The sequence below is a fragment of the Mchenga conophoros genome, linkage group LG20 (genome assembly GCF_057382185.1).
Source record: "Mchenga conophoros isolate Kocher_MC1m ecotype Shallow Benthic linkage group LG20, M_conophoros_male_GT1.1, whole genome shotgun sequence".
Classification (NCBI taxonomy): Eukaryota; Metazoa; Chordata; class Actinopteri; order Cichliformes; family Cichlidae; genus Mchenga; species Mchenga conophoros.
The window spans coordinates 12,440,027-12,465,329 of record NC_140545.1 but is presented as its reverse complement, the minus strand read 5'-3'; the positions used below and the strand labels follow the sequence as shown (position 1 = coordinate 12,465,329).

At 39.8% G+C, this 25,303-nt stretch overlaps 2 protein-coding genes across 2 annotated transcripts; both read left to right on the top strand.

Moving 5' to 3' along the window:
- Window positions 1-206: 206 nt before the first annotated feature.
- Window positions 207-24,329, top strand: itchb (itchy E3 ubiquitin protein ligase b). Its single transcript, XM_085260082.1, has 24 exons — window positions 207-356; window positions 3,226-3,317; window positions 4,228-4,369; window positions 6,437-6,561; window positions 8,308-8,442; window positions 8,765-8,810; window positions 8,921-9,102; window positions 9,800-10,046; window positions 10,854-10,949; window positions 11,151-11,325; window positions 12,430-12,499; window positions 13,166-13,250; window positions 13,383-13,511; window positions 14,674-14,746; window positions 15,196-15,267; window positions 15,445-15,533; window positions 15,664-15,823; window positions 17,470-17,603; window positions 19,732-19,872; window positions 20,047-20,167; window positions 20,245-20,349; window positions 20,454-20,550; window positions 20,800-20,872; window positions 21,231-24,329. The coding sequence occupies exons 2-24, from the start codon at window positions 3,248-3,250 to the stop codon at window positions 21,328-21,330; spliced, it is 2,667 nt and encodes an 888-aa protein (XP_085116208.1). The 5' UTR covers window positions 207-356; window positions 3,226-3,247; the 3' UTR covers window positions 21,331-24,329.
- LOC146550480 (uncharacterized) lies at window positions 15,834-17,463 on the top strand. The gene has a single exon (XM_085260091.1). The coding sequence runs from the start codon at window positions 16,083-16,085 to the stop codon at window positions 16,716-16,718; it is 636 nt and encodes a 211-aa protein (XP_085116217.1). The 5' UTR covers window positions 15,834-16,082; the 3' UTR covers window positions 16,719-17,463.
- Window positions 24,330-25,303: the final 974 nt, after the last annotated feature.

The window sequence follows — 25,303 nt, the reverse complement described above, 5'->3', positions numbered from 1 at the left end:
CAAGTATATATAAAAATATATTCGTTATTTTAAAAAATGCTGCACAAGGCATTAAAAACAATGCGTTAACGTAAGGTTTATGAGTAGACTGCAAGTACCTTAAATGCATCATTATGTTTACTGACCGTCTATTGGTTCGTAGCACTACAACTCTTGTCCAATCACGGCACAAAGAGGGAGTAGCGTGCGCGCTCCACCTTGTTTCGATCACGTGATACGAGCTTACGAAGATGGTGGAAGTTTCTTCTTCCTTGAAGTGAAACCCCCAACAGAAACCCAAACATCCTGGTGAGCGAAGGCTGGGTGGACACTTTAGATACAGCGCGTTAGTTTTACAGCTCCTCGCTCGGACTCCGGTAAGTAATGGGAGCCAATAACTGGAGTTCTCATCGGTGATATTAGCTTTTTCCACAGCCGTTGGACTTTGGGATTTCCAGCCAGCCATGATGATGACACAAGCTAGCAGGCTAGTAATTAGCCTGGGCTGGGATGGCACCAGGCTGTCAATTCTGGTGGACAGCTGACATTCAACACGTACTCAGCAACTCTAGTTAAAAAGCCACAGCGGCGAACATAACTAAAAGTGGTCAACTTCATGGCTTTTGACTTTGGCAACCAGGACATACTGTACTTCTTTCTCCGGCTAACCGAATTAGCGTTAGCTTGTTATCAATTCCTAGTTGGATTAAATTATGTAATCTTACGAACGTTTCTTAGTTTAGCATCCAAGACACGGAATGTGGAGGTACATTGAGTAGTTTCTTCTCAGCTATGTGCTGTCATTTGCGAAGGAAGGTGCGCCACACTCAATCTGATATTTTAGTAGTTCGATTAAATCTTTACGCTTAGACGTCATGGAGTCATTTCTCAGTACGCTATTGAGGAATGTTGAAGTGATTTGGTAGGAATTTATATTATTATAAATGGGTTTGTGTCAGTGAAGCAGTGAAAAGAAGTGTTATTAAAGGTATACGGAAGCTTGTTGACTCTTCGGGAAACTGACTGCACCTGTCAAACGTCACTGCTCCTAAGTGCCCTCCATTAGCAAGCTGTCCTGACCGCATAGTTTTCTCTTTTGACATAATTGCTTTGTAAACATAATGCAAGAATGACGTTTACGTTATTTTGTGCCCTCAGTCGCAATTGTTCTCAACAGTCTCCGATTTTTACTTATAATGACGGTTTTTGAGTATTGTTTGCTTGAATCGTAATATTAGAAAACCCATTTGTCCCTTTTATCTGACAAAGATTTCGTGTTCGTCATTGCGACGGTATGTTGTTTTGATGTGCTGCATTGTTTTGCCCTCTTAGTCATGATGTAAACAGCGTGTCCATGTGATTTAACAAGGTGTTAGCAACCTTGACAATAGAAGTTCAGCATATAGTAATGAAAAGCTCCTCTTATGCGGTTTTGGTCATACTGTTCAAAATAGTTGGTTCACCTGCAACACCACAGCACTAACAGGCAATAGTTGAATCAGTCTGAGTTCAGATTAGTTTCAAGAAACCCCAGATGCACTTTGTGAAATAGTGGGAGATGTTGCTTAGCTGAAAACACAAAAATCCAGTTTAGTATCCAGGAAATACACTCATCCATGATACACATTCAGCCTACTTGCAAGGATGCAAAGTCAGCAATTATAATGAATTATTGACTGAGACCCGTAGCCAACGTGAAAGTTTACCCGGGAGCTCCTCACTGTCTCCTGCTCTGCTGTGTGCGTAGACTGTTGGATGAGCTAGAGCTGAGGACCCTGCATTATTCAGTGCCACACTGAAGTAACCACAATCAAGAAAAGATCACAGGGCCTGCTTCAGAGCTTTCGGAGTTCATATACTGTTGACATGCTTATAAGCAAACAGTATAACTGGCCCTGGCAACCTTATCCTCAGAACCAATTATTGCTGTTGTCGGTGTATTTTTGGCATGAGCTTTATGTAATTGCTCTCATGTATTATATAAATGAAATTGTGATCTTAAAGTGAAGACTGGTGACAAAGATCACAAGTTTTTTTGTAAGACCCATAAGATTTTCTTTTACAGCCACCTTACAGGTTTCACAGCCTGCAGCCCTGGCCTTTGCCTCCTTTTGTGGTCTTTTATTACCTTCCATGATGACGCAGCATTTAGGAGATTTTTACTGTTGCTTGAACTGATATTCTTTTTATTTTGAGTTTACCGTCAGTCTGTTCCCTTGTTGCGGACGTTTAACAGGTCATTATACTGTTTAGTGTTGTTAAGGATGGGATCCTGAAAGGAAATACAATTTTTTTTTTTTTAATGTAGACTTTCTACTATTCAAAATGACTCTCCAGGTGATGAGATTATTTAGGTAGAAGTCTTTGTACAAAGGAAAAAATATGTATGCATGTTGCTGATGTCCTAAGTAGGGTGTCCGTTGAGCTAAGCTAAGCTAACTTGTTTGCACAGATTTGGCGAGAATAGTGATTTGGCGTATTTTCTTGTTTATCTTAGACTTTGAAGATAATTGGGTAAAGGCTGCTTGCTTCAAGCCAAACCCAGTGAAAGCATTTGCACAGGAATATAGGAAGAAATATGCATTAGAGGTAATTTGGAGCCCACAGTTATGATACTTTTGTGTCAGCTATGGAAGATGTACGAGCTTGATGTGCTTTATGCATCTTGCAAGGTTCTTATAGTGACTGACTGTTATAGCTTTGACTGCTGAACTGCAGCTGATTAAATTGACTAATTGATTAATTCAGTTTTAGTTGCAACAAATGTAGTCTCAGCGCACTTTACAGACAGGTGTTGGAGCGAGTTTTCCATTAATCAAATAGTTAGTGGTTTGTTTCCCAGCTTTGCCACCAAATGTCTGTGACTGTGTATGAATGAAAGTCATTGTGTACTATTTTAATCTCAGATGTTGTACATTTTAAGAGTATTTCAGTAAGAAATATAGTTGCAGTATAACTCCTGTAGTTAATGAAAATTTGCTCAAAGCTCTGATATTTTTCTATTTTACTGTACAGTGTAGATTTGCAGAGATAATTTGTGAAATATAAATATTTTTAATGTAGTGTTTCATATTTTTTTAACCTATTAATAGTCAGAAATCAGTTCAGCTCACAATGTAAGCTAAATATATTTGAGCTAAATGATCTCACCAGTATGGTGCACATCTGCAACTTACAGATGAGATCATTTAGTCATATCTGTATGAGTTCTGCATGATTGTCACCAACCTAATGTGTTGTCTACAGGCCTTTATACCAGCCCTATGTCATGGCCAGTGGAGCCACCAAGTCGGGCACTTCCAATGGATACCCTATTAGGGCACAGCTACAAATCGTTGGTGAGTCTTCGGTCTTCATCAAGAAGTGAAGACCGACACACAGAGGTTAAAATAAAAGTCAGGTTGACTTATTTTATTTCTGAGCATTCAGATAGCTGCTTAAGTTTTTCAGATGTTCTCATTAGTAAAAATCTGTGCTTCTTGCTATTACTGCATATTTTTTACTACCAGTTAAAAAAACAAAATTTGTATGTTTGCTCATTCACAAAGAAAGGAACAGTCTCTAATTGTTATGGTAATAATAGAGTGAGAGAATACCAACCACAAAATCCAGAACAAACTGATTTGCATGTCATAGAGTGAAATAAGAATTTCATCCCCTACAACCACACCACAATTCTGGCTCCCACTAATTACAATCAGTCATTCAATTATATTTATTATATTCCTGATCTCAACTCATATTGTGTATGAAGCGCACCTCTCCACAGAATCAATTTCTTCCATTCCAACATAGCCGTCACCACGGGCAAGACCAAAGAGCTGCCCAAGACGTCAGCTGGGTCGTAGACATGCACATGGGTCCGTGGATCAGTCTTCCATCATGACAATGTCTCAAAACATACTGTCAAGCAGCACATTAAGGTCACATAGTGTTCTAACCAGTCTCCAGACCTGAATCCTGTAGAAAAATCTGTGAAGGGAAAGAAACCTCAAGCTGCCAAGCGGCAGCCTAGAAACCTAAAGGGTTTAGAGTTTTAGCGTTTGGGACTTTGTTTCTCTTCATTAAAATGACTGTCCATTTCTTTGTAAGTAAACTTGTAAATTCAGCAGGGGATCAAATAATTGTCCCCCCACTGCCTTCATACTAGTATTTTGTTCCTAAATTAAAGTTGTAAACAATTTATTTGTTTTGTTTTGGACTCCAACATCTGACTGCTCATTTACTATATGTATTCTTCCTGTTTAGTGCTATCAGCAAAACTGAAAGAAAACAAGAAAAACTGGTTTGGTCCCAGTCCCTATGTGGAAGTGACAGTCGACGGCCAGTCCAAGAAAACAGAGAAATGTACCAACACTCACAGCCCCAAATGGAAGCAGCCGCTCACTGTGTGAGTCAGTCTTGCCAGGATTACTAGACTCTTATATTAATTCATATCATAGATACTCCTATGCCATACTTCTATTTTATTACCCATAAAAGGTATTTAACTCGAGCCAAACCTGTCTAAATAAAACCTGTATTTAAATTGCAAATGTTTGAATTTATGAGAAAGGATACAGAATGAATTCTAATGTTTAAATGTGCCCATAAAACATCTAATAGCCCACTTACTCAGATGCCATAGACTGTTTATTGTCATAAATGTTACTACTTATATTTTCAGGAAACCAAACCAACTGTGTATTTACCAAATCCTAAATTTTGTTCATCTGGATGTAGCGTTTTCAGAGGGAGAAACGAAACAACTAGAGAGCAGAGTAGAGTAATTGCATCATTCACAGTTTAAAAAGATAGATCTGTATTTATCTTATGTTGCGACAGACCCTTTTCAGTCCTCTTCTTGCAAACAGGAGGTTTGAACAGTAGGTTAATACAGCTGTGAGATGACCATATTAAGGATATCCCCTGTTTTTGACATCATACAACATCTAAAACCCTAATTTTTAACTCACCAGAACTACTTGTACAAATGCTGACCTCATTATTTGAAACTTTGCCCATGTTTGTATAAATATCCATATGAAAATCGGCAAAAGCATAAAGGGCACCCTTTAAAGATTCTCTAAGCATCTTTATGGAGTGAGAAATATTCAACTATGTTGAAGGAAAACAAAAGTTTTGGCACTAATAAAATGATAGTAGTTTATATTTGTAGCTTATAAAATATGCATATCAAAAAGAGAGCATATAGTAAATAATGCCTGTGCTCCTCGGTGAGAAGAGCATCTTTCCATTGTTCAAACATTTTTACAGCCCATTTAATGGCTATAATCCCTAGAGACTGCATTAAGTGATTAATAAAAACAGTGTGGTAATTTGGGTTTTGGCTCAAAGGAAGAAGTGTACCATGCACGATTACTGCTGACTGCACTATGCGGTAAGACAAATCATCATTTCCCCAGCAAACTGTCAGTTTCTCTCATGAGAATATAAAAATAGAATTTCACTGAAACTGTGCAATTGTTTTTCGTGCATACGCTCTTGGGCTCGGTTTTCATAGAGTTTCCAGTTTAAAGAGAAGTTTAAAGACCTGTGTGTTTGGAATTGGCTTCCATTAGCAGTTACAGTCCCACACAGTTGGGTGAGTGTCCTGTGCATTTACAGGACTCCTGTTTCCAAGAATGCACTTCACATTTAGTGCACTCACACCACTTCACTTCCTGCAGTAAAAATATTCACACATTTAGCACCCCCTTAATTTTAGCCTATCTAATGTCTCCTTCTATGCAAAGTGGCCTTCTTATTATAGAACCCTCCTACAGTTTCTTTTAGACCAACGGGGGAAGCGTTATTATATAACAAGTGTTTACTATGGGGTGTAACCGGACCCAGTCCACATATCCACTGTCTCTTTTCCTGGTGACTGTTAAACAACTGTCGTAGTGACGGTCATGGACACTCACTGTCCCTGAATAGCTTTTGAACTTTATTGTCTGTGGTTCGCTTTCAGGACAACACAAAGATTTTTGCTGCTCATACAGACAAAGTGGTGTTCACTGTTTAGCTTGGTAAAACAGTTGTCAAATAGATTGCAGTGCTGGGAATTCCTGAGAGTAATTGGTTGTTATTTCCTATATTTGTAATTATTGATGCTTGTAGAACTTATCATTGGGAATTGTACTTAACACAAATGTTAGATTGGAGCTGTAAAAGGTTTTAAGACTCACACAAAATGGTATTCACTTGACATTGGCTAGCTAAGGACTTGTGATTGAGAAGTGGAATAAGAACTGCTTACAGATTTATTCATTTAGACAATGGAAAGTCTATAAAAACACTATCAGCACATATTAATCTGTCAACCTGGTTGTTGAAATGGTGTACACGGCCATGAAGAACTTTCCTATGTTAGCTTTTCAATCGAAAAAAGCATGTTTGTTTTTTTTCTTTCTCTTTTTAGTTTGTTTTTTAAACTTTCAAAAGTAACTGTTTCTAAATATATTGGTTTTCACAGGATCGTAACTCCATTCAGCAAACTAGTGTTTCGTGTGTGGAGCCACCAGACCCTGAAGTCAGATCTGTTGCTAGGGATGGCCACGCTGGATCTTAGTGAAACACTCAAATCTAATGACATGAAAAGTGAGTATATATGACACAAAGGGGAAAAAAGGTTCCTACATACAAGCGGTGCGTTCTGCCTTAAAGGTAGAGTAAGGAGTCTAGTCATTTGGGTGGGGTCAGAGTAGAGCTCCTGTACTTCCACACTACAAGGAGCCAGCTGAGGTGGTTCAGGCATCTGACTAAGATGCCTCCTAGGTGAGCTGTGTGGGGACATGTCCAATTGAAAGGAAACAGCTGGGAGATTATGCTTCTTGGCTCTCTGAGGAATACCTCAACTTACCCCTAGAAGAGCTGCAGGATGAAACATGTTAGCTTGGTAAAAACAGTGTCTTGTCACTCTGAGCCTTGCCTCAGAGTTGACATATATGATTATAAAGATATATAATTTAGTAAAATTTTTGCGAAGGGATCAAATATAGAGAATAAATTTTGCAAGCATCTGATGACAAAAAAAAGGGAAACCCTCAACCCTTTAAATGATGTTTATCACATACAGCCGTTTGCCAGTGATGAAGCAAGATGTACTCAAAAGTACCACAGAAAATGTAAATTAAGTCCCTGTTTTACAAATTCTTGTGCCTTGACAAAGAAGTTTGATACACAAGTCAGACAGCTGTGATAGGCTCCAGCACATAATAATATGCAGCGGAAAATCAATGAATTGACTGATCCAGCAAATAAGATCCTGGATACAAGCCGTAGAAATGCGCTTTGGCTAACCCAAGTAACACAACAGTTGCACATAGAACAAAGGAGATTGCTAAATATAAGAAATTATATGTGTAGACAATTAGACAGTAATGGTTAACTAGTAATTTTCTACTGCAAAAGTAAACTGCTGCAAGTATAAACCACATCACTTCCTGCCCACCAAAGTTTTGTCAGATAATTTCCTGCTGTCTGTGTGAGTTGATGCAGGTTTACATGGTTTCACTGCAGCACACGTACATACAGAAAGAATTTCAGAGCGCTTACAGATGTGGTTTATCTGACTTACACCCAGTAAAACAATCAGTAGAGTATTCCATTTATAATCTTTGTCATCTGCTTGTATGCTGGAAGATTTTTGGTCTGTTTATCTTTTTGTTTTTCCCTCATAAAGACCAGTTCACTGTGCGGTCATTTTTTTATTTTTTTATATGCATGGACCCTGTCCAGCAGAGCAGAGCTAATGACAGGGAGCTCTGGGAGCAAATCAAATGTCAAGAGCTGACTTTGATATCAGAGCAGGGAAACACATGCTGATTGCCATAACTTTGTAATTTAAATATTCAAGATTTCATGTTTGAAATCATTTGTCATGTTTGTTTTTTGTGTTTTGGTGTTGTTTTCCACCTCAAAAATGAACCTTTTCATTATTGTACTAGGTACAATATTTAGCCATAACAGAAGCAGGAAAACAGTCTTTTAAGTAATCTTTCTCATTTAATTAAAAAATGTATTATAATATATAATTACATCTCCTGGCGGTGAGCAGGGTAAACTGCTTCTGTCACTGTGCTATCAATAAATGGTTATAACAGTACTTTTATATTTCTTTTTGTTAGTATCCAGTATGTGATCTCAGGAGGCTTACGGGGGGCAAAAAGTACTTCTTTTTCTACTATGAATGTTGTGTAAAATACTACTGTGTATTGTTGGTTAGAATTTTTTTAAGGGACATTATACCACTGACTGAAGTAAAGTTTGGTGGCATCATTAATGGCAAGGTTTGTATTTCAGATGCCATAGTAGCACTGACCATCGTGTGTTTCTTGTATGTAGTTTCTGAGGTGGTGCAGACCTTACAACTGTGTGCAGACAGGGACGAGTCAGACGTGGTGGGGGACCTGTCTGTCTGCCTTGACGGCATGACTGTTGATCCTGATATGTTCGCAAAAGCAGAAGCCGACCATCACAGTGAGTCACGGAAGAGCACAAAGAGGAACTTACATTGGAAGCATGTGAAGTTTTTCATTTTATGTTGTCATTTTTTTGTTTTATTTTACAGGACCTTTGTTTTTTTGTTTTTGTTTTGTTTTTTACAACTTTTTTTTTTTTTTTTTTTTTTAAGTGAAAAAGGGGACTGAAGATATTTTGACATGTTTTTTTTTTCAGAAGTTCAACTTTTCATCCATATCAGCAGTACTAATAGCAGAGTTCTTAATTATTTGACTGGTTATGTTACATTCTAACAGAATCTCTCATTTTGACTCTTTTCTCTTGCATGCTTTTATTTCAGGTACATCAAATGGGGAGTCGCAGCCAAATGGTGATCATTCCATAAGGTACAGTACATCTTCCTGTCTTTAGGCAAGTTCTACCAGTGTCACATTTCTGGTTTCTTCTTTTTTTTTTTCTGCTTTGTTTATCAGTATCCACCCACCCTCCTCCACAGGCACAGTCGAGACAGCTCTCCGGCTGTGGACAGCATAGAGCACAAGTCCTCTCCTAGTGGCCGTAGATCAGTAAACAGCACAGGGTCTCCATCGGTATCTTCAACAGGGCTGAGGCCTGTTCGACCACCTAGGCCATCTAGACCTCCGCCTCCAACCCCACGCAGACCCAACTCTTCACCAGGTAAGAGATTTAATGAGTGAAAACTGCTCTAATCTGTCAAGACACTGAAACTATGAACTAAAGGAAAACAAAGAAGAAGAGACACTCTTTTTCTATACCCACTCTCTACCATCATTCCAGTGTCAAATATTTAACCCAGAGGTAGATCTGGAATTGAGCCAAAGCACAACTTGCTCTTGATATGTTTGTACAACTGGTTTCCTTAAATATGAGCTTTCTTCATGCACAACAACACAGAGATGCACAATAAGATCATTTCTAGCTAAATCCTCTCGCACATGCGCCTTAATGATCTCTTATAATCATATTAATTCCACAGTTTTGTTCTTGCACTCCAAAATGGGGCCGATTCACACAATTCATGATTGGCAGCTCAAAATGAACTTTATTTAACTTACAGTGTTCCTTGTTTCAACTATGCAGTTCATTCGCTGTCTGAAACGAGGCATTTTAAGTTAAGTTTCTTCTAATTGGCTGGCCCTCACCAGTACAAAAAGATTTGAACAAAAATGCTCATAGTTAGATCCATGTCCCTAAGGTGAATATTTTAAGGAAATGGTGACATCACACAGTAGTGACATTCAAGAGCAGACAAAACTGTCTTAAAATTTGTTTAGAGCAGTGTGAAGCCTGTTGAAGCCTTGTTCATATGCTCTGGCCGTGTTTAAAGTGAGGATCCACCATTTTCTTTCTTCAGCATCTTCCAGCAATGACTCTGCTGCAGCAGACTGCAGCGACGGCCAGTCAGGTTCTGATACCCCAGTGCGAGCGCCGGCCTCGGGTCCCTCATCAGCCCCAGACTCAAGTCCATCATGGGGCTCTGACAGGAACTCCACAGTGGCCTCCGGTTCTGGAGCTGCAGCAACCAGGCAGCCGACCAGCACCATCACCCCTGCTGTCACTCCCAGAGTCCCCGCAGTCAGCACAGGACCCTTGCCTCCTGGGTTGGTGCTCATTTTCTAATTCTTGCAGAAGAACTGAGAGAGGTTTTCTGTACAGTCATAAGTCATGAATGTGAAAGAATGGAAATGATTATCTAATCTCCAAAGCCATGCTAAGCAATAATAGTGCCCAAGCCAAACTACTAATTGCTAAAGCGGCTGACTGCGCTGTAGTATAAATAGACCAAGAAAAGGAAGCTTCATCCAGAGAAAAAATGCTTAACTACTGAGGAAAAAATAAAGAAAAGGGGCTGTTGCTTAGCCGTAAATTAATGTTTTCTAAAACAGAACAGAAATACCTGAAAAAGGCAAGGTCAGATGAGCATTTATATTATATTCCATTCATCAATCTAATGACACGTTAGATGACGGAGCATGCTGAATATTGTAACGATAAAAAAATCAAACGAATATGCAAACACGAGTGATAAATGTGAGAGCAGTTTTTAGCATAGCAGAATCTTCTTACTGAAAAGACAAGGTGACATGCTACTTGTTTGTCTGTTGAGAGCAGATATGCCTAAACAGTGAATGACTTTATCTCACATTTTATATATTAAACATGGTTGTGACAATCGTGGTCTTTTTTTTGGTCTGGCTTCATCCAGCCTGTAATTCTGTAAACATCCCTTTCTGAGCTCTGTGCTCCTATGACATCATTGTGACCTTCACTGGCTGTTAGCTGTTTTTCTACTAGGATGACTCATGTAGAAAATGCTAGAAATTATAAATCTGTACCTAATCTGCTAGAGTAGTGTCTTGCACCATTAAGAAAAGTGGCCTGAACTTTATCATTGTTCCTTTTTCTAGATGGGAGCAGAGAGTGGATCAGAACGGCAGGCTTTATTATGTTGATCACGTGGAGAAGAAAACAACGTGGGAACGGCCTGAACCACTGCCCCATGGGTAAACAAAAAAAACCCTCTATCACTTAGATTTTTCTTAGAAAGTCATCTCTAGTGTTATTGGACTGTTATAATAGTAGATACTGGTTATATTATTGTTGTTCACTTCGTCCAGTGATATATTTGTCATGTCCTTTAGCCTGGAAAAAGTGTATGGTTTTTCTGTCATTAAAGCATTTATTCCCCCCCTTTACACCTTCAGCTGGGAGCGTCGTGTTGACCAAATGGGGCGGGTCTACTTTGTTGATCACATGACACGTACCACCACATGGCAACGCCCCACTGTGGAGTCAGTGCGCAATTATGAACAATGGCAGCACCAGCGAAGCCAGCTGCAGGGCGCCATGCAGCAATTCAACCAGAGATTTATATTTGGGGTGAGACATCCTCTTTATCATGTGATGCATTGTGTTGACTTGGATGGTAATAAGCTGGAATATAGTGACTATAGGTGTGTCTCATCTGTGAATTTACAGTCTTGTAATACAAATACTAAATGCAAAGAAAAGCGTCTGGACTTCTTTAAGTTGCTTGAAGACGTTTCACCTCTCATCCGAGAAGCTTCTTCAGTTCTAAGGTCAAACTGTGAGGAGTTCCAGATTTAAACCTAGTGGGAGTATCCCGCCAAAGAGGGACAAAAGGACCCCCTGATGATCCTCTAATCGCCTGAGCCAAGGTGTGAAAATGGGTGTGGGTCCCAATCAGCCAGGGTTTTGGGTGAGCTCATTGTGAAACCTGGCCCCACCTTATCATGCGAATTCCTGGCCCAGGATCTACATCCTGGGCCATCTGACCTCAGGAATTTGACCTTAGAACTGAAGAAGCTTCTCGGATGAGAGGTGAAACGTCTTCAAGCAACTTAAAGAAGTCCAGGCGCTTTTCTTTGCAAGCTCCTTTGACTACAATGACCTGGATTACTGAGAACCTTCACAGACACAAATACTAAATGATTAGGAAATCGGATTTTGATTGAAGATCGATTGAAGGATGCAAGTTGAGAAAAAAAGCTAGATATCTTTCTTTTCTTGAAGCATTTTATACAAAATATATACATAAGTACTGTGCTGGATATAGCTTATAGTTTACTTTATGTTGCCATATTTCTGTGACATTGCTATTAATGGAAAAAGGTGGCTCACTGCTTTTGAGATGTTACTTTGGCCCTGTAGTTACAGGCCTCTTGCTCTAATATAGAATAGAATAGCCCTTTATTGTCATTGTACATGTACAACGAAATTGTGGGTGCTCCACGCCACCTGTGTCAGAATAAAATACAAATAGTAGACAGCAGGAATAAGCGGGGTGTGGGGGGAAAACACAAAAAGATGCACAGTAGTTGGGATCGCTGTGCCACTGCATATGTCCTTACACGCCACTATCTTAAAAACATGCCAAGCTTGTTAAACACAAAGCTTGGCATATCTGTTATGTCATACATACAAGTGAAGACGCTTCATTAACGATCATCTTCTGCTGTGTAGGCCCAAGACCAGGCCACAGCCACTCAAAATAAGGAGTATGATCCTCTTGGGCCTCTACCACAGGGATGGGGTAAGGTCATAATGACTTTCTAATTTAAATACAAAAGTTTCTGTCACTGTTAACTACAATTGTTGCTAAGAGACATCCACACAGGAAGCCATTTGCTTGTTGTGCAATGCTTTGTTGCTGATAGTGTTTTACCAGCGGACATTCAAGGTTCCAGTTGCTGAGATGAACTCTCACATATGTCAATCAGTGTCCTACACTCTCATTGGAAGTGGCTTAAATCGCATATTGTTCTCATATTTTCTGTCACATTTGGATTTTTCATTGTTTTAGCATTTGAACATCAGTTTTCAACATTTATTGTGACTGCCTTCTGGAACCTGTTGGATTATATTCGATGTCTACATTGGGGACTTTTTTTCTAGCAGTAGCCTGGTAGCTGCTGAGCTGCCAGCCCTGATATAAAGTGTTATATCATGATAGCCACAGCAGGATTTATTTTTATTATTTAATATAACCCCTTTAAATTAAGCTATCTTTATATTTGATTAAGGTAGAGATGTTTGTAGCATGAAAAAGACACTCGTCCCTAATTTCTCAATAATAATAAAGTTAAATAATTCAAAGGTAGCTATGCTTAATTGTGGCTTTTGCATTAATCTATTATAATGTAAAGTAAAGATGGAGTTAGGGTAGGGCAATATAATGTCTCACTTTGTGTGCTTGCAGAGAAGAGAACAGACTCCAATGGCAGAGTTTATTTTGTGCATCACCCTACACGGTCAACACAGTGGGAGGATCCAAGAACACAGGGGTTAGTGTGTGTTTGCATATTCCACTGTTTTTGTTATCAGATAAACATAAAACTTGTATATCTGTAGTGTGTTTTTTTTCATAACCTTTACTGAGAACATTAAACAGGAAAAGGTCTAATATTGTTTTTCAGTTTGCTGAATGAGAAGCCCCTTCCTGAAGGCTGGGAGATGCGCTTCACTGTAGACGGTATTCCTTATTTTGTCGACCACACCAGGAGAACCACCACCTACATCGACCCCCGCACTGGAAAATCCTCACTGTATGTTATTCCAATGCATTCTTTTCCATTCTCCCAATTTTAAGGCTTCAGAAAGATATAGAAGACACAGTCACATTGGCTAACTAAAAGACGTACATTCTTTTCAAAAATAGTTTTATTGCTAATTACTGCCATAATGATACTTTGTAACAGAAGCAACAAACACGTTTATATCTCAAACCATCTTGTGTTCTTCTAAACATAATCATCATTCTTTTAAAAGACATTCTGAGTATTTTGGAAACAAGGTTTTATCTTAATAGTCTGGTTTGACCGAAGCAGGTACTAAAGAAACACAACAACAAAAAGCTGTGCTGCTATATGAATTTGTTTCTAAAAGAACTTATTGGTTTGTCTTTGGGATTTAGTTTTTCCTTTTAGTGGCCCCTTTTTAACTATCATTTGTTAGTGACATGTGATCTGGATTCACTGTCAGTGACATTCTGGCTGCACACAGTCTTTTCAACAGTTCTGCGTGCCACAGATAAGTAAGCAAGTGCGTTTGAGTTTCCAGCCAGAGAATACAAAAGACTGGTTTAATGTTATGCAGAAAGTCATTCTGGTGTGCTGATAAGCTGTTACTGAAACAAAGGCAGGTACTTGAAAACCTTTTTTGTTTGTTGTTGTTTTTTTTTTTGCTTTTTTTTGGGGGGGGGGGGGGATCAACATAAATAGTTTAATTTCACAGTTGATCTAGCATCTCACAAGGTAGCTTTGATATACCTGATAGTTATGTTTCAGCTGATTTTCAGTCATATGTGTCACTGTCCTAAGAATCCCTCTCTAATTTTAGAAGTCGTGATGCATTAGCCTGATATGACTAATGGGTCACCTAGTCTCCTACAGCATTCTCAGTCCTGATAGTTACTGAGTTGAGGCTTGGGTCTGGTTTTTTCACTCAGGTGGAAAAACCAGTTTGGGTGGAAGGTGATGAGAATGTGGTTATGTAAACTAAGATGAACAGTGGCAAAATTCACATGTTTATAACCTTCTCATGTACGTTTTTGTAAGTGGATCGCTTTTTTAAAATATATTTTGCAAGGACATTTATGTGGGCGTTCATGGGAGTGGAAGCGAGTGTGAGATCGAAATATCTGAAAGTAATATTTAAGGTATTAACGGATTAAATGAAACTCTGGTTTTTCCTTCTTTTTTGTCACAGTGAAAATGGACCCCAGATCACCTATGTTCGAGACTTCAAAGCCAAAGTACAGTACTTCAGATTCTGGTGCCAGGTGGGTGTCGCTACAGGAAAGGAGAGTTGTTGTCTTTAGAATAAAAATCTGCAGATTCCTGGCATTACACCATATCCACTGACACTATGTGGAAAATGGAGTATTTCATATCTTTCTAATGGATCTCTCAAATTGCATGATGAAACAAAGTAGAGATGAATTCCGTTTAGTCAGTCATAAATTTATTCACGGTGACTGATGACCTTAGGTTCATTTCAACTCAATTTGTTGTTATCAAGTCTGAACTCCCACAGTCTTCGATGGATAACAAAAAATCCCAAGTCATCATAAACAGGGGAGTGCACTGTTTTTGCTTTATTTAGTGTGCATGTGTAATATTTGTGTGCGTACCATGTTAAATTAAAAAAAAAACGTAATCCTTCCTTTAAGGCGAACCAGTGAGTCTTCACTGCAAAATTAACTGTTGCTGGCATTTTTCTTTTCTCCAGCAACTGGCGATGCCTCAACACGTCAAGATCAACGTATCCAGAAAAACCCTGTTTGAGGACTCCTTCCAGCAGGTACAGCAACCACCTTGAGCCACACTGTTCATTGTATTTATTAATGCATAATAATGACAAAAGTGCAGGGCATAAAGTAAGCAGACTGTAAAATTCCTAATTATGATACTGGGGTATTTTGTTTTAGAATAATAGTGATTTCACAGGTGGTATATCAGTCTGTTGTCTTTGTTGTAGATAATGAGCTTAAATGCTCAAGATCTGCGAAGGAGGCTGTGGATCATCTTCCCTGGAGAAGAAGGGCTTGACTATGGCGGTGTTTCCAGGTTAGTTATGAGAAGTCTCAGAATTCATAGCATAGAACTATTATTGGGCTGCTGCTGTCATTTTTATTTATGTATTTGCTGGATTTCTCATCCCACACTCACTTCTGCCTTGTCTTCTCCTCACTCACAGGGAGTGGTTCTTCCTGCTGTCCCATGAGGTTTTGAACCCGATGTATTGCCTGTTTGAATATGCTGGTAAAGATAACTACTGTCTTCAGATCAACCCAGCCTCCTACATCAACCCTGACCACCTCAAGTATTTCAAGTTCATAGGACGCTTTATTGCCATGGTTAGTCACTTTCTCATATGCTGGTTTTAAAGCTGTAATGGCAAGTAAGATATTGTAAGAGTCACTGTAGCATTATTTATAACAGTAAGGTGTTTCTCTTTGGCTCTCAGCGAAGGCGGTCGCACTTTTCTCCTCTCCCTTATCTTCCCTGCTTAGCTCCTCATGTCCTTGTCTTGTCTCGTGTTTTTTTTTTTTTTTTTTTGTATTACTTTCCCTGGAACACACTCTCACAGTCTGTTTCTAAAACCTAAAGAGAATTATGGATTTGATCAACTGGTCTCTGAATGCTATTGACACCCTTTTCTCAACGAGAAGTCTGGGCTCGGGAGAGCCCGAGTGCCCTGGAGGGACTTTCCCTGCCGGATACACAATGGACGGGTGGCAGACATGGAGGATCGTGTGCCTGGCGGGACTGTCGATCGAGGACGCTGAAGATATCTACCTATTCGGAACCATGATAACAGGGTTCTTGCTGATCGGAGCTGGCTTGGCCCTGGCTTATCAGAGAATTAAGAAAGCGGAACTGGCTGTTCAAACCCCCCCAAGGCTGCCCGCTGGGATTGAAACGATGGGACGAGGTGCGGCTTCTCAGGTAGGGCTCACTGAATGCAGCATGGTTAAGAGCTTGGAGGCGCTAACGGCTACAGTGAAGGCTCAGAATAACACCTCTGAGCGTATATTGGATTACATCAGGGAAGAATCCACTCGGAACAACACCTCTGGGCGGAAGCTGGATTACATCGCGGATCAGTTGGCTGCGGTCATGAGGTCTCAGAATCTGCTCTGTGAGCAAAAAACTGAAAAGACCACAGAATTGAAGGTAAATAACATCATGGAGAAACTCGCAGCTATCCAACGGGAGATTGAGAGACCAGTGTCGGTGTCGGAGTGTTAAAACAGCTTGAAATTCTCATGAGTTGTTTGTAAAAGAAAAATCACCATTATAATAATGCGGCTACCCCTTCGGCGCCAGCTGTGGGCTCAAGGCCGGAACCGAACAAAAACTCCCTGATAACGACTGTTGAGTCTGTTCCTTCCCATTCCATGCAAGGCCACCTGGGTTGGCTGGTAGACTGTTTTCTTAGCCTGGCAGGGCAAAGGACACTGTCTCAGCTGAACTATGGACACGCACACGCACACACATACACTTACACTGATAAGCACACACTCATCCCCCTCCATTTCCAAACGCCTTCGATGCTTGTTTCCTGCGGGGGAACACGTCAGGTCTGTGTGACGCGCTGGGATGGTAGCGCTGTGCAGGGCGGCTGCTGTGTTCGCTTCGGATTACTCCTCACCCCCACCCAATCCTGTGGCTTGTCATGTCCTTCACAATGTTGTGCTGTGGACATTTTTGTGCTTTTTGTGCAGAGGAGTTTTTTTGTTTCCTGTTCTCATGCTGTCCTACCATGGAAGCACAGCATGAGTAGAGGTCTCTTTTTCCTCTTGTACTTTCCCATTGTAATGTACATTTCAGTGTTTTTCAGTAACGCTACCGATCTCAGACTTGTATCCCCATGTAATGTCTGTGTTGTGTGTGTATGGTCGGGGGGGGGGTCCCATTTCACTGCAGGGCAACCTGCATGTGGCGAATAAAGCTTTGATTGATTGTGTGTAATAATGATGAACATGCATTTCCCCCTCAGGCTCTTTTCCATGGCAAGTTCATCGACACTGGTTTCTCACTGCCATTTTACAAGCGCATCCTCAACAAGCCGCTGACCCTCCACGACCTGGAGTCCATTGATCCAGAGTTCTACAACTCCCTCATGTGGATCAAGTGAGTTCACAAAACTGCTGTGTGTGTAAAGCGGTTTGAAAGACCATGCATTCTTAATTATTCTCATTCTAAATGAACTTGTTGACATTTCTTATTACAAAGTTACTAATACATGTCTTTGTATTGGTGTGTATCACCCTATACATCTCAGGTTTTATTTATGACGAGAAGAGTAACAGTGTGCTTAATGTGCTGCTCGTGTTTATTTGTGTGGAGAAATGACACATCACTGCACTTTGTTACACTAACTCATTAATGAAAGAAGAACTGTCCCCCAAACGGCAGGGGCTGTAATAAAACTTTGATGTTTTATGATTTTTTTTTTTTTATTACAACATGCTGACGTCAGCCTGCTGACAACGAGCTGATACCTGACCTTTGACCTGTGACCTTGAAGCACATACAGTCTAAAATGGTTTATTTTCTATCTTTTTCACCCACATGATTGGGGCAGAATTGGCTGAAATCTTTTGCTTTTATAAGCTGTAAAAACGTGAGATTTTTAAGATGTATTCATGCAGCGTGTGATTTCTTTTGCGAAACATTATGGGTCCATCTTGACGTTGTAGGGTCTCATATTGGGGGGGAGTAACCATATGTCCTTTCATATTGCACTGGTCAACTTGGGCGCTAAAAATGAAGGTCAACCCAGTTGCTCACATCCCCAGAGACCCTGTTATTGGGAAGTTTGAAGAAAAGAAATTGTGGGTAAAATAAAGCTTTTACTGCTTTTCACATTTTGTGGGGCCTTGACTTTGATCCGATAATTTTTTATTTTATTTATTTATTTATCCATCCATCCATCCATTCGCTTCCGCTTATCCTTTTTCAGGGTCGCGGGGGGCGCTGGAGCCAATCCCAGCTGTCATAGGGCGAGAGGCGGGGTACACCCTGGACAGGTCGCCAGTCTGTCGCAGGGCCAACACACAGGGACAGACAACCATTCGCACTCACATTCATTCGCACATTCACACCTAGTGACAATTTGGGTTATCCAATTAACCTATCCCCACTAAGTGCATGTCTTTGGACGGTGGGAGGAAGCCGGAGTACCCGGAGGGAACCCACGCAAACACGGGGAGAACATGCAAACTCCACACAGAAAGACCCCGGCCTGATGTTGGAATTGAACTCAGGAGCACCTTGCTGTGCGGCAACAGTGCTAACCACCGTGCCTTTATTTATTTATTTATTTATTACCAAAAATTAAATAGACTCAAGCTGTCATGGGTTTTTTACCATCACATAATATCTTGAAAACTGTGGATGCTACACTGCTGACAAACAAAACAAATTAAGCTGATTACATATTTCCTGTCTTTGTGGGGACAGCCAATTGAAATGATGCCTCAAAACCCCCTCAAGATGAGTACTGAGCTCATCTTGAGGGGGTTTTGCAAAGTCTAGTCCTATTAAGTAATCTAACCTACAAAGAACTGGAGAAAAAAATCAGTGAAGTCTTATCTAAAAAGCTTGAGAAGAAAAGTGGCTAGACTTGAGTGTTTTTTGAGTACGTTTCACATCTCATCCGAGAAGCTTATTCAGTTCTGGAAGTTTTATATTAACTGGCTACAGATGACATAAATATTTTTATGCCATCATTAATTGTCAACAGAACCCCAGCACAATGATCAAAACCTCCATTAACATCCTGCGGTTAGCCAAACATCTCATGTGATTTTTAGTCCTTTTTAGTCACATGAATAACTGTGACTAGTAACTCAAAACTGAATTTACATTTTTACAAAATAATTGATTCCATGTTCTTCAGTCACTTTTAATTACCTTCTAATGCTAATCTAATCTAATTCAAGCTTAACATTTCCTGGGGAAACCATGAAGAAAATGTTCTTAAAATTGGGCCTTGAGTAGCTCTAAATCCCCTTAGGCAACATTTTAGCTGGATGAGCGGAGGAAGAAATGTCGTCAGCAGCATTAATAGGTCACTGAAACGTGTTAGTCTTTAACCCTTGGTCAGGTTTTCAAATCATTCTTGGCTGCAGCAAATTTCCTGTGGTGTTAGACTCTCAGAGCTTTAAGTGTAGAATGTGTCATGATAACGGAATAACATGACACGGATGAAAACTTGTTGTAACAGTAATGCTGCAGGGACCTTGTTGCTCTTTAGGGATAACAACATTGAGGAGTGCGGGCTGGAGATGTTCTTCTCTGTTGACAAGGAGATCCTGGGGGAGATCTCCACCCATGAGTTGAAGCCAGGAGGAGGTGACATCCAAGTCACAGAAGAGAACAAGGAGGAGTACATCAGGTGGATTTCAGGGTTTTCCATTTAGTTGTTAATTCAGATCATTGTCTATTATTATTATTATTATTATTATTATTATTATTATGTCGTCAATTCAATATAAGGCTCATATGACATGTTTATTAAGATAAGAGGTTTTTTTAGGTTTTAAGGTTGGGCTTGTGTTTGCCTGTGCAGGCTGGTGGCAGAGTGGCGCCTGTCCAGAGGAGTAGAAGAGCAGACACAGGCTTTCTTTGAAGGCTTCAATGAGGTCCTCCCTCAGCAGTACCTGCAGTACTTTGATGCAAAAGAGTTGGAGGTATGCTTAAAGACAAATACTCAAGAATGGAGTGGGCGGTATACTTTTTGTCTTAATGAAAATGTATTCCATCCCAGGTCATGCTGTGTGGTATGCAGGAGATTGATCTGGTAGACTGGCAAAGAAACACCATCTACAGACACTATGCTCGCAGCAGTAAACAGATCGTCTGGTTCTGGCAGGTCAGTGTGAAGCCGAAGGAGTGACTCATTAAGCTGAAGTTTATAATAATATGATAATATGGTCTTTAATCTTTCTTGTTTTTTGTTTGTTTTTTCTCCTGCAGCTGGTGAAGGAGATGGACAATGAGAAGAGGATGAGACTGCTGCAGTTCGTCACTGGTACCTGTCGCCTGCCAGTCGGAGGCTTCAATGACCTCATGGGTAAATATTGCAGGGATGACCATTTGAAGTGCCAAATGATTCTACATGCAGCATGACGCCAAAGGATAACCTACAAAGTTTTGTTTGTGGTTTATTTCAGTTGTATGTTTGTTCTCATTGTTAAGATTTAAGCCATTTGTAGCCTTTAGTGTGTTAGGTAGGAAACTGTCAAATTATTGCAATTTGTTTTGAAAGTTCACCTTTTCTGTAAGGATCAAACTTAACAGTGAGTTGTGCTTCACCTCGTAGGAAGCAACGGTGCTCAAAAGTTCTGCATTGAGAAGGTGGGAAAAGAAAACTGGCTTCCCAGAAGTCACACATGGTGAGTTCATACAGAGGACTAAAGAAACTACTGGGTGCGGATGGATGATAATGGGCATACACCTCACACCCCACCTCATGTAAAAGAACAGAACTGTTTTGAGTTGCAGAAGTGTTATGGACAGTGTTGAAGTAACTATGGAGACAGTACAGTTTTCCAATTGGGCCTGGATATTATGAATGCAGATTTACAACCTACTTCAGAGTTGTTTCAACTGTCCTTAAACTTCTTTAGTTTTCATCCAAGCACACAGCTCCACACTGACATAGACTCACTTCAGAATCAAGCTAGGTTTGTTGTGGTAGCACCAGAATCAGCTTTTCAAGCTAAAATACATTTTTTAATGTTCATTTTCCAGCTTCAACAGACTGGATTTGCCACCCTACAAGAGCTACGAGCAGCTGAAAGAGAAGCTGATGTTTGCCATTGAGGAAACGGAAGGCTTTGGACAGGAGTAAAGAAAACCAGGAGGAGCTGGGTGCAGGAGTCTGGAGGAATGAAAAAACCCCACCAGTGTTCAAATCAGGGAGCCTCTTTAGAATAGGCAGGAGTTTTTGGGAGTTTGTGCTCATGCATGCACTCACATGTGTAGTACTTCTATGGGAGCATATGCTAGACTGTTGTCTGCATGTTGTTGGGTTTTGGGCACGGGCCCTGCACACTGCAGTCTCAGCACGCCCGACAGCTTGGAGAAATTTTTGTATCGTTTCAAACCAAAACACGGACGCTGCTCCCATCTCTCAGAATGTGCACCGCTCTATGCCCGGTGAACTCGTCCTCTGTGACATCTGTTTAACAAGACTACAGGTTTTTTGTTTTGTGCTTTCGACTCATATGATCATGTCAGGTAAGAAGGAGGGGTTAAACTGAAAACATCTTGACCTGACGGAGCACAAGAAGAGATTGAGAGGGTCTGCTTTTTCTTCTAAAACTGACGTGAGAGTCACCAAAAATCATTTTTAAATTCTGTTGTTTTAGAATCGAACTCACACTTTGATCTGCATGTTAATTATAACAAGACCCTTTTTTTTTCCTCAAAAGTAGTGCTTCAAACTTTTACTAACAGACAATCCTGGTGCTTCAGAGAGATTTGGCCACATGCCTATTTTGCGTTCCTGCTTCTTTAGTATTTGATCTGGGAATCGATTCGATGATTGTGAAAAGTGTTGTAACCTCCATTGTCTTTAGTGGTGGGAAGAGTGGAAGAGAACTTAGAGGCCCTAGTTTTATAGGGCCAGAGTTTGCACGCTGTGATGTGTGATGGGGGACACTGTGGATTAGAGTATCCTGGGGGAGTCTTTTAAGTTATTCATCTTAGTATCAGCTTTAAAATGTTTTCCAGCTTTCTCCTTTTATTTCACGGGATAGTCTTGATTAAAAATTAAATAAATTAACATCCTGAGGAAATCCTTTTTAGTAATTAATGAATCGAGATTTGTTTTGATGCTATTTAAAGTTAAAAGTTTGAAAACAAGACACCAAAATCAAGTCAAACCAAATCAACTTTTAAATGATAATGGATATTTTGAATGCTCACTTAACAGCTTGAAAATAAGCAGTTTGTAGCTTTTTGTACACGTGTAGCATTTGAATTGGATCGAGCGCTTTGCCTTAGTTGAACTTTTACAAACCCTACAGCGAGAGACAAAATGAAAGAGACAAAGCGTTTTGGAATTGAAAAAGGTTGAATTCTGTCTTCCCTTTTCCACTTAGAGGAACATTTTACCTCTAAATGCTTTTAGCAGAGAAAGCAGTTTGTAATTCTATAGTTTGTGGATTTGGGTAATTCTAAGAAAAACAGAATTTTAAAGCTGTGCGAGGCATTGTACTGCTTCAAGGAAAAAAAATAAAAGTCATGAATTCCTGGGAAGAAAAAGTCTGAGATTAAAGTGGTAAATTTATAAGAGGGGGAGGAGTGAGCCCGGACTTCAAATTCAGACCCGAGACGACACCACCTGCTGGTTCGTGCCTGCAGTGTATCACAGCTGACAATTATGGTCACAAAATGACCTTCTCATTATAAACATCTGCACTTTGAAGATACTCGCCCATGATTCAGGCCTGTTCAAATGAAAATAACATACAGACCGAGATGCTGTGATAGTTGTTATCACAGACCAGCACTCTGTAATGTGACCACTTCTTACCAAAACTTTTTTTTCTCCTAAAATAACCACTTTAATCTCAGACGGGATCTTGATTTTTATTTTTATTTTTTTTTAAATCCTGCATTATTTTTAATGTCATGATTTTAAGCTTTTTGTTTTGTTTTTTGTTTTTTTTTTTTTCTTTGAAAATGATAAGTCTTCCATAGCTTCGTATTCTTAAATTTTTTTACCTTACCTAGAATGCATTACGAAAGTGAAAAGGTGTGTTTGTGTGTGAGAGAGATTCTTGCTTCACCTTCTAGGTTATGTATCATGGAACAGCTGACTTGGGCAGATTGTTGTATTAAAATGTGAATGCACAAAGAAACCTCCTGATGCTTTGCCAAGGTGGTATCCAGAGTTTTGTGTGTGTGTGTGTGTGTGTGTGTGTGCGCGCTGAGGTTGGTGTAGTTTGGCATCAATCATATGAAATTTAGAGCAGCAGGTAGTATGGGTTCTCATTTTTAGAGCGCTCCTTTGAATGATTCAGGTTACACACTTGAAAGACTGTTGGGGTCACTGATGGGGGCATTGGATTCAGGCGGTGTTAGTCTAATAAAGCACGGCACTTTCTTTCCCAACACCCCCAGCTTGTGCGAGTTCCATTCTGCTTTGTCTGTACCCCTGGACTCACCGTTTCCACGTGCATGGTGAGATCATCTGTCATTAGCCTTCAGGTAGCCTTATTTCCACCCTCGGGCTTCAGGCATGCTTTGTTAGCAGCTTGAAGCCGGCAGAGATGATCCACCGCAGGTTGCTTTATGCTAAAGTGAATACTCTGGACTGCACCAGATTGAGCTTGGGGGGGGGGTGTCACGTGGCCTGTTTTTAAATAGTCAAGTGTGACCTCGGCTAGGACAACAACTACTGAGACAATGCTAGCATAAAAACTGATGAATGTATCAAGATGGAAAGTTGGTCTAGTTGCCTATTTACAGCTTTGCCTCAGATTGTTTTCCCTGATGCAGGATGACGTTTTGATCTTGTTCTGGGTCGATCGCATATTAAAATCTTGGGAACATAGTTGAATAGATATGTAAATATTAACTGCTTCTTTTTTTCTTTTTTGGGTTTTTTTCTTTTTTGGGTTTTAATTTTTTTTGTCTAGAAGCCTCCATATCCAAATAAACCACTGTCACTCCCCTGTACATGAAGTTGTAAATGGTGTCAATAACAAAGTTTCTTTTTTAAAAGAGAGGTTTTAAAAAGAGGTTTATGTTAACACTATTTTCTTTTCCCTGTTTAATTTCTGATGTATATGAACGATGTGTAATATAGATAATGCCACCTTAATAAATTAACTCAGAAATGTGTGTGTGCCTTTACTGGGATGCAGTTGGTAAAAAAGACATTTTGTATCATCTTGTTTATCACTTTGATTTACTTAGTCTTGCTTGCCCTGGCAGGTTTAAGGACACAGTTGTGGTTTGGTTCCTTATCCTCTCTGCTATGATAAACATTTTCTCCTTACATGTGGTGTTTCACTACCCACATTATCAGGGTATTTACTATGCCAGATGCATCCTGGTTGCTTTTCCCAATAAGCAAGCTTGCATGCTTTCTTGGGACTCTGATCTAAAATGCAACTGCAGTTATGCAACTGCAGTTACCCAACAGCAAGAGGGTCAAAGTCTAAGTCAGCGCGAGCCGTCTGTTATAAACTGCTAAATCTACCCAGGCATATGCAAATTGCGTGACCCACCTGTTACTGGGAGACAAATGAGATCAATAAACTTTGGTCAGAGTAATGGGTTAAATCACAAACTAACTACCTTTATTTACCGATTTTAATTGACCTTTTTATATTAATACATTTCAATAAACATGTAACTACATATGTTTAATTTCAAGCTGAGTTTCTTCCACACTTTGGGAATCACTGGTCTAAAGCATAATGTAGTCTGGATGAAAGAATATACAGAAGTAGTTAAATAAGTGAAATTTGGTGTTGGAAACATTTTTGGGTGATTCACCATTATGAATGGCAATGAATCACTCTAAAACTAACAGTAAAGGCTGATTTTAAAGGAAGATTTACCATCTACTGCGAGTTGAGCTGAAGTTAAAAGCAATGTTAAAAACTGGTCATTCTGTATAGTTTAGTTTGTGGTTTTTTTTAATCAGTCATAGATTACTGGTGTAAATACAGCTAGTTTATAAATTATTTTATTAATTATAGGAATTTGTTAAACCTGTATGAAAAAGTAATCACCCCCTATTGTTAAATCATGAATTAAATGTAATTAACCCCATTTTTTTTATCAGAAGTTTGAAATAAATTTCA